This window comes from Fusarium phalaenopsidis, assembly GCF_050370095.1.
Source record: "Fusarium phalaenopsidis strain FUZ10S chromosome Unknown contig_32458, whole genome shotgun sequence".
Taxonomy (NCBI): domain Eukaryota; kingdom Fungi; phylum Ascomycota; class Sordariomycetes; order Hypocreales; family Nectriaceae; genus Fusarium; species Fusarium phalaenopsidis.
Window position 1 is genome coordinate 54,774 of NW_028145374.1, and position 14,496 is coordinate 69,269.

General features: G+C 51.5%; 5 protein-coding genes across 5 annotated transcripts; 2 read left to right on the forward strand and 3 right to left on the reverse strand.

Moving 5' to 3' along the window:
• Positions 1-277: 277 nt before the first annotated feature.
• Positions 278-4,340, reverse strand: LRP88_15008 (uncharacterized protein; the record flags this gene model as incomplete). Its single annotated transcript, XM_083251339.1, has 8 exons — positions 278-1,443; positions 1,501-1,591; positions 1,637-2,427; positions 2,486-2,749; positions 2,927-3,007; positions 3,059-3,245; positions 3,310-3,764; positions 3,803-4,340. The coding sequence occupies 8 exons, from the start codon at positions 4,338-4,340 to the stop codon at positions 278-280; spliced, it is 3,573 nt and encodes a 1,190-aa protein (XP_083092899.1).
• Positions 4,341-7,035: 2,695 nt separating this feature from the next.
• LRP88_15009 (uncharacterized protein) lies at positions 7,036-7,878 on the reverse strand (the record flags this gene model as incomplete). Its single annotated transcript, XM_083251340.1, has 2 exons — positions 7,036-7,071; positions 7,603-7,878. 2 exons carry the CDS (start codon positions 7,876-7,878, stop codon positions 7,036-7,038), a joined length of 312 nt encoding a protein of 103 aa, XP_083092900.1.
• Positions 7,879-8,699: 821 nt separating this feature from the next.
• On the forward strand, positions 8,700-9,736 carry LRP88_15010 (uncharacterized protein; the record flags this gene model as incomplete). The annotated part of the gene is made up of 2 exons (XM_083251341.1): positions 8,700-9,230; positions 9,308-9,736. 2 exons carry the CDS (start codon positions 8,700-8,702, stop codon positions 9,734-9,736), a joined length of 960 nt encoding a protein of 319 aa, XP_083092901.1.
• Positions 9,737-12,648: 2,912 nt separating this feature from the next.
• On the reverse strand, positions 12,649-12,915 carry LRP88_15011 (uncharacterized protein; the record flags this gene model as incomplete). Its single annotated transcript, XM_083251342.1, has 1 exon — positions 12,649-12,915. One exon carries the CDS (start codon positions 12,913-12,915, stop codon positions 12,649-12,651), a length of 267 nt encoding a protein of 88 aa, XP_083092902.1.
• Positions 12,916-13,188: 273 nt separating this feature from the next.
• On the forward strand, positions 13,189-14,085 carry LRP88_15012 (uncharacterized protein; the record flags this gene model as incomplete). Its single annotated transcript, XM_083251343.1, has 3 exons — positions 13,189-13,262; positions 13,309-13,455; positions 13,527-14,085. The coding sequence occupies 3 exons, from the start codon at positions 13,189-13,191 to the stop codon at positions 14,083-14,085; spliced, it is 780 nt and encodes a 259-aa protein (XP_083092903.1).
• Between the last annotated feature and the right edge of the window lie 411 nt (positions 14,086-14,496).

Consider the following 14,496-nt stretch of genomic DNA (forward strand, 5'->3'; position numbering starts at 1 on the left):
AAAGAAGGGTTGGTTGAGCAGGTCGAACGGTATTTATAAAGCGAGATGCTGCAAGGGTCAACGGGCAGCCTGAGGCACCTATAAAGTCGATACGAACGGGGTAATTAATCATCGTTCTTGGCACGAGATGCACCATCAGCGAGTACTATCCATAACAAGGGAACAAAAACAAGGCAGGCACCAGGTCTTTCACACTCAAATTAATATGTACAGTGCAACAAGACCATCCCCCTCGCGGGCAAACACCTGTTGTAGCTATCAGACAAGTAAAGCACCTCTAGGCCTTGTCACCGTTGGTTGGTGGGTCGTATGGCTCCTTGTAGTCCCACTTCTTCGCATTCGGGTTCTTGTCATACCAGTCATCAATGGCCAACAGGGCAAAGCCAGGATCCGTCTTGGCAATGGCGCTGGGCCAGCAATCGTTCTCCCAGAGACCGTCGTCTTTGGCTGGCGCCGATACATGTCCGTACTTCTCAAGAACCATAGCGGGGCGGATGTTGATGACGGGCTCGATAGTGTACCTGCTGCCCTTGCCCTGCGGGAGTGGTATGGTCACCAGTTTGGTGGACGCTTCGCACATGTCTTGATAATCCTTCAAGGTTTCAGATAACTCCTTGAGAGCTGGCCCCCAACAAAGATTCCTCCACATGGAAGCAGCCCCTGTGTTATCAGTACCGAGCATATAACGAATGCGTTGCCCCTTCTTGGTTATACCCCCTTCTTTCCATTCAGGATCGTCGGGTTCCAGGAAATAAGCAGGAGGGAATTCATCCTTGTGGCAATCGGTATTTTTACGATACTTCTCGTCCTGCCAGGACTTGTGGTGTTCACTTTTCCAGGCGCCGGTTGCTTCCGCGTTAGGATGCGGGCGGGAATTTGTTGCAGCCGCTTGGGGGCAGGTCAGCGTGGACCATTGAGAGTTCTCCCGAATGGCTGAGCTGTAGTGATAGCAGGCCTGTCTCCACTTGGAAGAGCAAATCGGCTTAACCTCGTGGATAGCCGCGTTGGGATGGTATGTCATGGTGGTGAAGAAGTATTGCTCTGTGACCCTATCATCATTGCTGTCGCAGCTCTGGAGTTGGAGGATGTTTTTGCGGCCCAAAACCTTGGTCTGCTGTTTCGGGGGCACTTTGCACTTCTTCTTCTTTGGGGGCTTGGGGTTCGGATTGGGGTTGTTGGGCTTGGGCGTTGTGCCTGTGCCTGGCTGAGATCGAGGATTCCCCTCATCACCTTTCTTGCCGCTGTGCTTCTTGATCTTCTTGGGCTGCTTGTAGCTCGACTTGCCTGTAGGTGCGTTGCTCAGAATGTCGAAGACCTGCTTGATCTCGTCTGGCACTAGATCGGTTCCGCCGCATGGGCTCAACCACCACGAGAAGGCGCCTAGGGGATCCTCGCCCTTGGAGTAGACATAGTTGGTCAACTCGGCTGCTGTTAGCGCCATGTCTGTTTGGAAGTGTTAGCACGAGCTGTAAGAATCCGAGGAAGCTAGCCGACACTCACCAACGCCAGCAGTAAGCGCTCTGCCTCCAAAAATGCTTAAACCGACGTCTATGACGAGCTTGAGGGCCGACATAAGGATAAAGCAACCGATCTAAGGATACTTGTTAGTACGGACAGCAATGGAGAAGCAACGTACCTGGGCGATGGCGGGCAGAGCTTCGATGAAAGTGTCCATCATGTCATTCAAAAGCCAGTTATCACAGCTACATTGGCCTCCAGTGATGAGCTTGCCACTCGACGGGAGGCGCCTCCATGGTATACTCCCGCGTCCACCCTTGCTCTGAGGGCTCCAGAGTATGCAGCCGTAGTTGCTGGTTCTGCCCTCTTCCGCAGCCTCGTCTAGCGTCTCTTGACAAGCCTTCTTGCAACCATCGAGTTGGTTTGGCTCTTGGTAGCCATCCTTGTAGATGTAGCATTGCTTGTCGTTCTTGTCTCTGTTCTTGACCGAGTCTTCGTCGTAGTCGGGAGGCACTGTCACCACACCTGGGACGCGCTCATCTTCCTCTTCCTCACCGGGGCTAGGGTTGACAATCTGGCATGTGTCGGGCGGACAGTAGCCATACTTGCATGCGAACTTGCAAAGACGATTCAGGTCGACGTTCAGCACATCGTAGGCTTCCACGTTGTCCCTGTTGGTAGTCGAGGGCAGGTCTCTCAGTTTACCCTTCCCAGTACATTCGCAGAGACTTTCGGGGCAGAAGCCGTATCTGCATGAGAAATTACAGAGATCTTCTGTGTCGAGAGTCAGATCATCTCCCTCGATGCAGCCCTCTCCGGACTTGGGCCGTTCCGGTATGGCCTCAAAGTCGGTTTTCGTGAAATCCTGCAGATCGACGGCCCAGTCAATGCTTCCGGCAAAGTTGAGGTTTCTCCAGACATCCCGTCTCGAGTTTTTCGTCTGCGGCGTCATGTAGCTCACATAGTCTCCTGTCATTGGCACTATCAGCGTTGAAATCTCCAAGCGCAGACAGATATTAGAACAGACCTTCGTAGAGAATGACGTTTGACTGAGAATTTTTGTCGTAAAAGGCCTTGGACATCTTGCCGGAGAGAAGAATCTCATTGATCTCGGCGTTGGCAAGGTAGCCTGACGTCTTTGTGCATCTCCCAGGCTTCGCATCCGACTCGGTTCTAGAACCAGTAAACTCACACATGGGGCCATAGCATCCATCTTTGGCCAGGTGGAAGGATCTTCCATAGCTAGACTCGCCAACAAAGACCTTGTTGTTGTCCACGCCAGCCTTGGTAACTAGGCGCTGAATCAGTACTGATAGGTTTACTGCAACTAAGATTTTGATACCACATACTCATCGAGAGAGAATTTTTGGTCTCAGTCATATTGACTAAGCGCAGAATCATGAGTTAGTGTGCTGGAATTTTGGACATGTCTCTAATCTCGGAGATTTCTCACCATGACTTCGAATACATTTACCCGATGGGCATTCATCATAGGCATTTGGGTTCCCATAATCCCATTGGCCGTGGAGATCATAAGTCATGAAAACGACTTCAAGGTTGTTAGCTGTAACGTGTCTTTAACAGAGGTAGCGTTACTTACTGTAATCAATGACCTTGGCAATCTGATCAATGGGGAACTGCTTGAGGTACCAATACGAGGCCGGCGCTGCAATTGACACTGTCTTGCCCGAGGGCATCTTGTTTTTCAGGACTGTGAGGAATCTCAGGTAGTTGAGGCCATCAGTCTTCTGGCCGATTGGTTTGCCGCCAACCATGATATCGGGAGCCTGTTTGACATGATATTAGTACAAGTCAGAATGACCATCTCTATGGAATGTGTGAGAGACTTACACCGGGATACTCCCAATCAATATCAATGCCGTCAATATCCTCGTCCTTGACAAACTGAGCAAGGTTGGAGGCAAAAGCCTCGCGGTTCTGGATAATGGCAGACCGAATAATGTTGTACTTGTCGGGCTCGGTAGAGTCAGCCCATCCACCGACGGAAACAATACGCTTGATATTGAGCTTCTTAAAGTCGGCCCACTGGTCTTTGCCTTGTTTGATGACGGGCTTCCAGGTATTGGGGTCGATCGAGGCAAACGCCCAATGAATGTGCGTATAGGAGCCGTCGGTGTTGGCGTCCTTGGCTTTGAGCCACAGACAGTCCCGCTCAAGACCAAATGCCTCATAGTAGCCGATCCTACCAAACTCGGCTGGTGGTCCTGAGTTCTCCTTGATCTCGTAGTTGCAGTTAGAGACACAGGTGTTCTGGAAGCCCGGCTTCCGGTGCCCGGACCGCCGTCCTTGGGGGAGTTCATCTTGCAGTGATCTGGAAACACACCACAGAAGCCCCAGTTGCTACAGCAAGCCTTGAGAGGGCAGGGGTTGAGATCGGCCAGCGACGTCGAGCTATCCTTGGGTGGTTTCGTACCTGGGACAAGGGGTCCGCATTCGGCTCCCTTCTGTGGAGGAGGCATAGGAGCTGAGCCTGGACCGACGCACATGTTGTATCCTATGAGCATGTCCTTGCAGCCAGTCCAAGCCCAGGTCTTCTTGGCGTTCCAATTCTCGATGTCTTTGACCGTAACGCCGTTCTTCTTGGCCAGAGAGTCACATGAGTCTCCATTCTCAATGAGATGAGTCTTGCACGTGCCATCAGCGTCGGGCTCTGGAGCGGGGGGCTTGTAGGGATCTCCGGCAGAGCAGCAGACGTAGTCACCCTCCTTGAGGTTGGCGCAAAGATTGGCTTTGGTGTTGTACTTGAGAAACTCGGCACCACGGATACCACAGCGAACGGAAAGAGTTGTGCAGCTGTCTCCATCTTCAACTTGCATGTGTTTGCAGACAGCTCGCTTCTCCAGCTCTTCGCGTTTCCACATGTCTTTGAACAACGAAGTCAACCCTCGACGTGTCGGACTGGAGCCTAGGCATCATTGGGGCAGTTGTTGGACTCGAACGTCAGTTGGGGTTAGGGTTAGGGTTAGCCGGCTTAGCCAGTGAAAAGAAAAAGAAAGGAAAAGAAAGAAAGGGAAAAGAAATAAGAATTAAAAGATTAAAATATAAACCCTAAAACATAAATGTTGAGGGTTAAATGATATTTCGTATGCTTTATTTCCATAAGACATCATTAGCGTAGAATAACCCTATCATCTATTAAAACCGTCGGTTGAGCTACCGACAGTTTTTTTGTATGGGAGATTTTTTTTACGCTAGCAGACCATGGGGCAGCCGACAGTTTTTTTCTCGACCAGCCGACGTTTTCTAGAAAAGAGGGTTCCTATAGGGCTAAGGCTCCGCAAAAGAGATATATATAACTTTAAGCTATAAGGATTTTAGAAATAAAGTCCTTTTTCTTATATCTTATTTCTTAATTTTTTTAAAATTATTTAAAGATAAAAAAGAGAAATTTTAATAGGGTGGTCAGTGCAACTAGCGCTACGCTAAAATTTCCCAACCACCGCCACAACTTAGCTATCTAGCCACACTAACCACCTCGCCAGCCACAATTAAGATAATTCCTTAGCCAATAAGCTTTAACCTCTATATTTATTCTTTTCTTTTACCTCTTTATAAAGACTTTAACTCTTCCTAGCTATTTACTTCTAATTTCTATCTCTATCTATATCTTAGTTATCTAAAAGTATTATTTATTTATATCTTAGTTATCTATAAGTCTTATAATTATAGATTATTTTACTTATATCCCGGCTTTTTCCCTTCTAATTTGCAAGACTTGCAAAACCGCAGTTCTTTTTAACCAAATTCAACAACACCTCCGCCAACAGCCTCATCAGCTTTCCCTCCAAGAGATCAAGCCTACCCTAGAGCAAGCTACTAAGCTTGATCTTCTTCAGGGCCAGAAGGACCTTATAAGGCTACCTAAGCCTATTCCTCCAGGCCCTCCTATCTCACAACTTGGAGAGCCTATGCAACAGGGCTTCCGCTGCACCTTTGAGCCTAGCTGCTTCTATGTTGGCTCCCAGCTACGCCGAATTAGAGAGCACTTACGGGTCTTTCACAAGGTCCAGCAGAAGGGTCAAGACGGCCGGCCTTCCAAGGCAGCAGCCTCGCAGCCTTCTATAGCTACTGAAAGCTATTGGCGAGCCGGCGTAGCCTATCAGCAACTCTTCAAGCAAGGGCCTCGCAGTGAATACTTTGAGGTCTTGCTAGAAGGTAATAGCTCTGAAGCTCTCTCTCTTCTAGAAGCCAAGGCTGCCTTTGAGGCCCAAGCCCTAGCTATCAGAAGCAAGGAGGCCGAGGCTATAGAGCAGCTAAATGACTTTACTGCTCCTAACCCTTGGCTTCGAAGGCTAGGATCAGCAAGGCACTTAGCTGACTTTAGTGGGGAAAAGGATTTCCTAAGAGAGCTGCTTTCTCTTGACCTTACCCTAACTAAAGAATCTCTAAAAGAGACCTCTGAGCTAGATTGCTTTTTTATCTTGCAGGCTTTTGAGGAGCTTATTCAAGAAGCTATAGGCCTTATAGCTTCTAATGAGATTCCTCTGAATGCTCTCTTTGAGGTTAACCGGCAAGATGCCTCGCAGCCAGCAAAGAAGCCCTTTAGCTATAGGTATAAGAAGGCTACGCAAGACCGCTATGCCATAGTAGCAAAGCAGCTTCTAGTCTATACCTTCCGCTGCCTTAACCTTGAGCCCGCAGAGAGGCCACCTTTCAAAGCAAGCCAGCAGCAGCTAGCTAGCTATAAGGCTCTATCTGATAACCTTGATGACCTAGAAGAGGCCTGGCTCTTAGCTAAAGGCAACTTCTCTAGCCATAAGGTTATAGGGCTTTATAAGGGGGTAAAAGAAAGGACCTTGGCGCTTTTCATCTCGATCCTAGATCATCAGACTAAGGATAGTGAATTTGATAGCGTTATGGTCTCCTTTCTTACTGTGCTTAGTATATCCCCTGATGGCTCTTGGCTAGGCTTTGAGACCTTTACCCCTTTTTTCTCTGCCTTAGTATCTATTTCTAGGCTACTTATCCTGCGGGAAGTAGCTAGAAAAAGAGATAAGGCTATCCAGCAGCATACCGAGCTTGGAAGCTCTCTTCTAGAAGCTCGAGAGGCAAGCCCTGGTTATTTTGAGCTAGTGCAATAGCTCGTAACTAGGTGCATGCTAAATAGCCCGGCTGGGGCTGATACGACCCCTATGCAGTTTATCCTTCGGCTGCGTAGCTATGGCATAGCTGCCAAGGCCAATACGGCCCAGCCCGGCTATATCAGCTGGGAAGGGGAGACTATCCTCTATAGAGGCAACCGGCTTAGCCTCCCTAGCCTGCAGCATATACTGCAAGCTGCCCTAGATGAAGCCCGGCTTCTTCTCTTCTAGGGGCTTCTTATGCAAGAGAGCTATACCTTGGAGGATAGCCAGCCAGCCCTAGTGCCTTCTATCCCCTGGGATTCTATCCAGGATAACCCTACTGATAATTGCAGTCAAAGATCACCCCGAACCGGTCCCGGTTAGGGTTAAAAGTTATGCGTCTTTGGGCTATCCATACCACGAGCCCCTAATATTTTAGAAGCCTACCAGTAAACTTGCCATTTTTGGACGCCCTCCCCACCTAAACCTGGGTTTAGGTGTCCGTGCGCACCCTCCCCTCCTCAAACCTCTAAGCCTCCATCTCTCCTCCACCTTTCTCATTCGTTCTCCCTGACTACCATCTATGCTCCTTTGGCCACTTCTTGACGACATCTAATTCTTGACTAGCAGCCCAGAAGTCTCCCGTCTCCCGTCTCCCGTCTCCCGTCTTCCTTTCTTTTAATTAGTCACCTTCCCCACCCCCTGTACCTTAACACTCCCATTCAATATAATAACCCGAACCCTCATCTCTTCCCACCTGTTGCTTCTTACCCTTTTACAATTCCACATCCCACATCAAATAAAATAAATCACAAACAATAAATCCCAATAATAATAATCATCAATCAATCATCACAAACAATGATCAAAATTGGTCGCCCTCTACCTCCCAAATCCAACCCCGATCCCCGGCCCTCCAAACGGCTGAAAACTACCCCTACCCACCCTTCCCGTGAACCCCGTCTATCCACCTCTCCTCCCTACTTCCCGTCCCCGACGATACCCCATCATCACCACCTAAGCCCGCCAAGTCACCAAAGCCTCCTCCACCTTCCTTCACCGAGGTCGATTCCTGAGGAAACAGGCGGAGCCCTACCGCCTCGCCGTCGCTGAGCTGCCCATCCATCTCCTCCATTCCGCCTGGTCTCGTGGCAACAACAGGCCCCTCGACCGCAATCACGTCGCCCATCTTTGTCGCTCTTTCCAGAATGGCGGCCTCGCACGTCGAGCCGAGCAGCACTACGTCCAGGTCTCCTGCAGTGCTGCCGCCGTTCAAAAAATGATCGACGCCATCCCAGACGCTGATCAGAGCACTGCCCAAGACCGACGTCAGCATGTGCTATCCTTCAAAAACTGGGCCGACTTCAACGGCGACGAGAAACCTGAGCTCATGGCCGGCCAGCATCGCATCGAGGCTCTGAAAGACTACGTGAAACAGACGGATTCTGATTCGAGCGATTTGTGGTGGATTTGCGAATTTTACGACAAAGGTGTGACCCCTCTTCAATCACCCCCAATCCGCAGATCTTCTACCTGATATACTACTTATACATACATAACAAACAATACTCATCCTTATACACAGACACTCTACCAGTCGAACTTGACATCAAGCTTCGTGTCAACCGTCGCGATCTCACCCTGCCCGATACACATGGTCAGATCTGGTTACAGCTCGCCTCCGCCTTTGACCGGGACCCCACTCTATTTTCTGCCGAGAAAAATGTCAACAAGAAGGGTATCGAGAAAAGGATGTTGGATATCCTGTGCCTGACAAGTGAAGCTCGCTTTCCCATCAGCCGTCTCGTCACGCTGTGGAGAAGCGAGCGGTGGAGACCTCGCATTACCCGCTGGTGTCGAACCTCTCTGGGGAGAACCACATTCAACATTTCAAAATGGTATCAGATCGCAGGGTACAGATTGGACGATGTGAGTAACTCACCCTTGACATCCGTGATGGACCTACCATTTATTCATTCACCTCTCCCACCCCAGACAGTCTCGGATCAAGCCTTGCCTAGAATAATATGTGGCTAACTTGGGTGTACCATCGTCCTGCACGAGCAGTATTGGTTCGATACGTTCTATCAGATACTCGAAACTTTAAGGGCACTTCCTGCCTCCGCCTCTGAGTCCATTCAGATTTCAGACTGGACCATGCTCGCCTGCAGTCTCAAAAACGACACCTATGATGCTGCAGATGTATACCAAGTCTTTTATCCCAAGGAGGACAGTAGCAGCGGCGATAGCAACTCCACTCCATCGGTTCCTTCCACTGGCAAACCGAGCACAAAGGCAACACGGCGAACCGGATTTCTGACCTCGCTTGACAAGGAAGCCTATGACAGTCTTTGCCGCCATCTTCAACAGAACCTTACTCTTCGTTTTCCGGATGTGCAGCCTTTATTGCGGATCAAAAAGGAGGAAGGCGAGGTCATGGCACAGGTCATGGACCATGTAGTGCGCTGGGTCAACACCCAACCCGCTGATATCATCGGTCTTCACGAGAACAACAAGCCTTTACGACGAGAAGACCTGGTGCCTGCGATCAAAAGTCTCAAGGCGACTGCTTATGGAGACGATTGGTGGACTCGGCTCAGAGAAGACGACGATGTCGATGGCGCCGACGATGTCGCGTCCTGGCTCGACCTGCGTTCACGGACCCTGGAAAGGCAGGTCCTCGACTACGTCCGCAGCCATATGACCGAGTTCAGGGATCCTCGACGAAACACTATCTCGACTTGATGCCAGAAGAACATTATGAGCAATATGCAGAACGCTTCAGCACCGGCGATCTCTGGATGGGCTTATTTCACATCGTCCAACACGCTGTTGGTCCTGCATTTCGTCCGGTGTGGGAGGATTCGATCCCTGAACGCATCGGCGCGGATGACGCGATTCACCAGCCGCAGACTGAGATGCGCCACAGACCACCGGCTTCGGCCATCACACGAGCTATCTGTAGTCAGCTGGGAAATATTCCCGAGGTGAAGGAGAATCCTGCATTGAGAGGCGTGTACGCCTCGAGCGAACTTGGTGCCTATATCGATCATGCTGTCCTCGCATGGGCTTCCGATCGATGCCGCAAAGCAGTGGAAAGCAACGAGTCTGACGAAGGAAATCCTTGGTCAGGCGAAGCACTCCAAGCGATCCAGGCGGCATACCAGGGTACGAGAGGATCCTGGCAGGAATGACGTCCGCCACTGCAATTTCCGAACACGATGATCAGCAGCAACAGCAGCGGCACTTGCCAGACGAGCGTATCAGCCACGTCCCGAATGAAGTGCTCCGTCAACAACAGGGTGCCGTATCATCGAGCCCCCATCTTCGCAAAGGTTTGTTCCGATCAACACGGCAGACAGGGCACAGCGTGACAGCGGGCGCACAATGGCCATGGAAGAAGACCTATTACTCCGAATGCAGCAGCGGCAGCAGCGGCGGCAACAGCGCCAGCCATCAAGACATCCTCAACAGCAGCCACCTTCGTTGCCGCCGTTCGCTGGATTGCCTCCAGCCCAGGAGACGGCACTGAGAAGCCCCCCGCCACCAAGACGGAACACATGCAAGGAATGCCGCGGATCACGGTTATCAGCCACCTCCTCAGAAGTCTTACATTGCAGCTGAAGTCGGCCGTCCGTTGCAGAAACTACCAAAGGGAGATGTTGGGAACGGCTGGATCCACCAATCACCAGCAACCAGGACAACGTTACCGAACGGGCGGCCAAGCCCTAGCCAATCCCAGATGACTAGGGCGAGACGACAACGCCAGCGTCACCAGGAACAAGCCCTTAGCTCGCAGCCACAAAAGAGATCATCCTGGATGGATGGGCCTGTAGCGACGTCCGGAAGTAAGCGTTGATCCTTCCGCAGGGCAGGCGGGGCGGCAGCTGGGAACGACGAGCGAGCCATACCCTATACCAAAAGATATACGATTCAATCCGGCGAACCATCGGCAGTCGCACAGCAATAAATAAACAATAAGCAGCAGTAATTAAAATAATAGTAATGATAATAAAAGCCATAATTTTTGACCAAATGTATTGTTTTTAACCCGTGAGAAGTTATTGATACAGCTAGGCTAGGCCAAAATCGTTCCTATCGCGACCACTTGTACGCTCCTGCTGGAACTGATGGCTAGTCAGACACTGGTAAAGGTTGAAAACACAGGGAAAAAGATGCGGATAGGCCGGAAAGAACTGGACTGGGGGTAGAGTACCCTTGTTGTTTTAAACTGTGATAAGCTTGCAGAGTTTCATAGTGCCTGTGACGAGCAAGCCACCTCATTTCCCGCGGGTTTCGCCCTAACCCTTTGCATAAGGGCATCACGAGGGATTTGATGTCATTCCGTGTGATAATTCGAAGAAGATGCATGAGATAGCGCTGTATATTTCAGGTTTTGACATCAGCCACACGCGCGCTCGGACACCTAACCCTGGGTATGCCGGCCCGGGTTGTTTATGGATGTGTTCGGGGTAAAGCTGGCGGTAGGTACGGTAGCTGCTCTCCTTTCGAACCTTACTGAAGACGCGGTCCCTTTGGTAAAGAGCTTCAGTTGCGACCACGACAGCACGAGGCAGAGCGACGCGTCTCGCGTCTAGCCGTACCAGTTTGCACAGTAGCCGAATCCTATAAATCAGCGAGCAGTTTCGCAGGTGACGATGATGGAATATTCCTGACAGAAACAAGTAGTGTGTATTCCTCAGTATTGTCATTCCCCCGTACCCTTCATGTTAATTCATATCCTTTTCGTCACCAGTCAGCATCCTCTGAGCATCAGGGTCACCTCTCGTTGGTCAACATAACCGTTGTGACGGACGCTGAGAAGCCTACCATGTCGTGCTTAGGGCTTCCAGAAGAAATCGAATTCGATGTTCGCTCTGATGGTCCTGACATTGATGACGGCGAGGACCAAGAAGAGGCGCGAGAGCTTATATCGCCGTTCTCGGCCGATGAACATTATCTCGAGGAGCCCGCGAGCATCCAAGGAGTGCAGTCAGCACAGAAGACGCTACAGACCAGTTTCAAAGAGGCTGGAGGGTAGACCGTCGCGCCGGTGATTCCTGGATGTATGGTATGGCACAGCATTGTTCGAAGAGCGTGTAGGAGCAGTGACTTATTTCAGTCCTTTCCCTTCCTTCCTACGCTCTTCCCCACCTAGAACCTGAGCCAGAACGCGCTGCTAGTTTTTCAAATTGTCTGGGGTGTCTGACTGACATGTCGTGTTAGCTGACGAGCTCATCGACGAGACGAACGACGAAGCCTTCGACGGGACACGTGCTCTTGACCTCCTCCAGCGCCGAGTTGTATTGGACTATGGGAGCAAGAAGACAGGGTCAAAGGCGGCGAGCGAGGACGACGATTATTACCCCGTATTTCGGCTCGATTTCGTTAGCATCGTCGGTCTACCGCGTCGGCCGATCTGCCGGTCTAGCCACTTCTTTGACAATATCACAATATCCTTTCGCCACTGGAGTGCCCCATATGTCGCAAAGCATGTGCAGGGCGTCGATTTCGACCTGAGCGGCCGTACCTTCCGCATTGCCACCGGCGCCACTCGAAGCTTGGTTCATCGTCATGCATCCAAGCCAGAGAGCTGCTGGGACCAACCACCCCCGCCGACGACACGATACAACACATACGAGGACTGCCCTCGTACAGGGCCGTGCTCTGTTACTCGCATCGTACATCAAGGACATCTTCCTTCAAGGTGAGCTCCTTGGTGAAGGTGTTGAGCCGAGTGGGCCCTCGGAGGCAAGGAGACGCAGATGATTGCCTTTGACAAGTGGGTCATATTCCAGACACTATTCATGGATGGCTGGACGGAGTTCCTCGAAAGGTTCTCCGTAGAAGACGACCCTTTCTGGACCGATCATCAGCCCGCCTTCCACGCGTACGACTATGGCGCCAACATCAACATAGAAGTCAACGAAGGCATAGCGAACCTCGAAGAAGAGACAGTCATCAGGCCAGCCTATCTCGACGGTCTGGACGACGAGTCCAACGAGACCGACGACGGTGATGATGATGGAGAAACAATAGTTTGCCGGCGACACAGCAAGGATGGGAGCGAATTAGAGGGGAGGAACGAGAGGATGAGCTCGACGAGCTATACGATGATCAACCAACCGTCGAAGTGGAAGACAACGATAGCCTGTTCGTGTCGGAGAGGGCGGACGATGATGTTGCTTCTCAAATACCACCTAGCCTCAGTCCAGGGCGAATCGATACGGATTATCGAGGTATTGTTGACGGCGAAGCCGACGCGAACAGGCACAATGGTGACGACGACAACAATGGTGATGGTGATGAAGAGCGGGAGCGGAGGTTCCTTGAATGGATGAACGAATCCGAGAACACTGATGTGGGCCAACATAACGGGACTCAGCTACAAGATGATCAGAGCATCAATACGATGGGCAAGACAACTCCCAGCAGCAGCCGTTGAGCCCAGATACTGACGGTAGTGGCGACGTCCGTCCAAGGCAAGCGCCAGACGTCTCGCCACCCAGTCTACCTCCATCATCAGCATCTGTACCAGCAACGGAGGACCAGAGAGAACATGATGCGTTGTATAGTCCTGGCCTGATGCGGTTGCGTGAGGCCCTTGAGGCGAAGTATAACCTCGACAACATCAGCCACGTCTCCTATGCCCTGGCTGTTGACGTTCATTGCACTGCAGCAAACAAGCATCCCGATGCAGAAGGAAGACCAGGTCCTCCTGTATGTTTACTTGCCGACCGTAACCGGGTGGCTGGGGAGTTTACAGGAGCAACTATACCTTCTACCCACTCGGCTTCCACCCAGCGTACGGCAATTTCACATCGGATCGTCCACCTGCCTTCCTGGATAGTGACCTGTTTACTGTCATGAAGGAGAACATGAGCCACCAGAACCAGGGTGCCGACGTGCTTTCGTTCGGCTTCTTCCAGGGCTATTCAACCTGAAACGGTCTATCCGTCATGGGCCTCACGACCTGCTAGCCAGCCACGGTCTCGCCACAGCTGCTCTCACCATCCCCTCGACGGAGGCTCAGCGCACGGCGCGGCTCAAGGACAAGCAACAGCGGCTACTGGCCCAGGTGCGGGGGCGACTCACACCTGACAACCCTGGCGCATCGACACCTTTTGCGCGGGAGAGACAAAGGGTTGAGGCAGCCATGCAGGCGAATGAGTTTGCGTTCCGATTCGAGCAGGTTATTTCCATCGATGCTCCACGACTCGTGCGCCGTCGTCGAAACTTCAGTAGCGTACTACAGCCCATCTTCCAGCTCATGCGACTCTTCCTCAAAGAGAAACAGCTTTATGCAGGTATCCTCCGGCGTTTCTCTCCTGATATCTTCCCAGGAGTCATGGTGGCTTTCGCCAAGGTTATGGAGGCAGCCATAGCAGAAATGGACCGCCGCTTCCGCGAGGCTGGGTCGAAAAGGACTGGGCATGGCTCTCTCCGAGGTGTCGCTGCGCTCGATCGACTGGGCAACTTTTTGCTTCACCGGGGACCCGAGGGTGCTCCCTACCAAAGTTATGAGGCTTCTCGGTACGATTGATAGTCTAAGAACATGCGGATGGCCATTCATATCGCCGCGAATGCTGGACATCCGAGAAGGGCGAGGACTCGTCAACCTTGTGGGATGGCCACAGTTGAGCAGCGGACGGCCGTTCCGATGCACGTTGCCTCGCTAGAGTATCACTACGATAGAACGGTGGCATCAACCGACCTGATCAATTGTGGTTTTTGCTGAACTTGGGGGTCGATCGATAGAACGGGATGGACAGGATGACGACATTTCTCCAGGTGTTCCGAGATCTATGGGTACACCAGAGACGGCCGCTTTTATCGCGCGCCAAGATTCGTCGTGGTTGAACCGTGGTATCCGTAGTGGCGGTAGGGACGGCGTTGGATCGCATGGTGATGCCGACCGCAGGGGTAACAGGAAAGTGCTCGGGCGATGATTGCG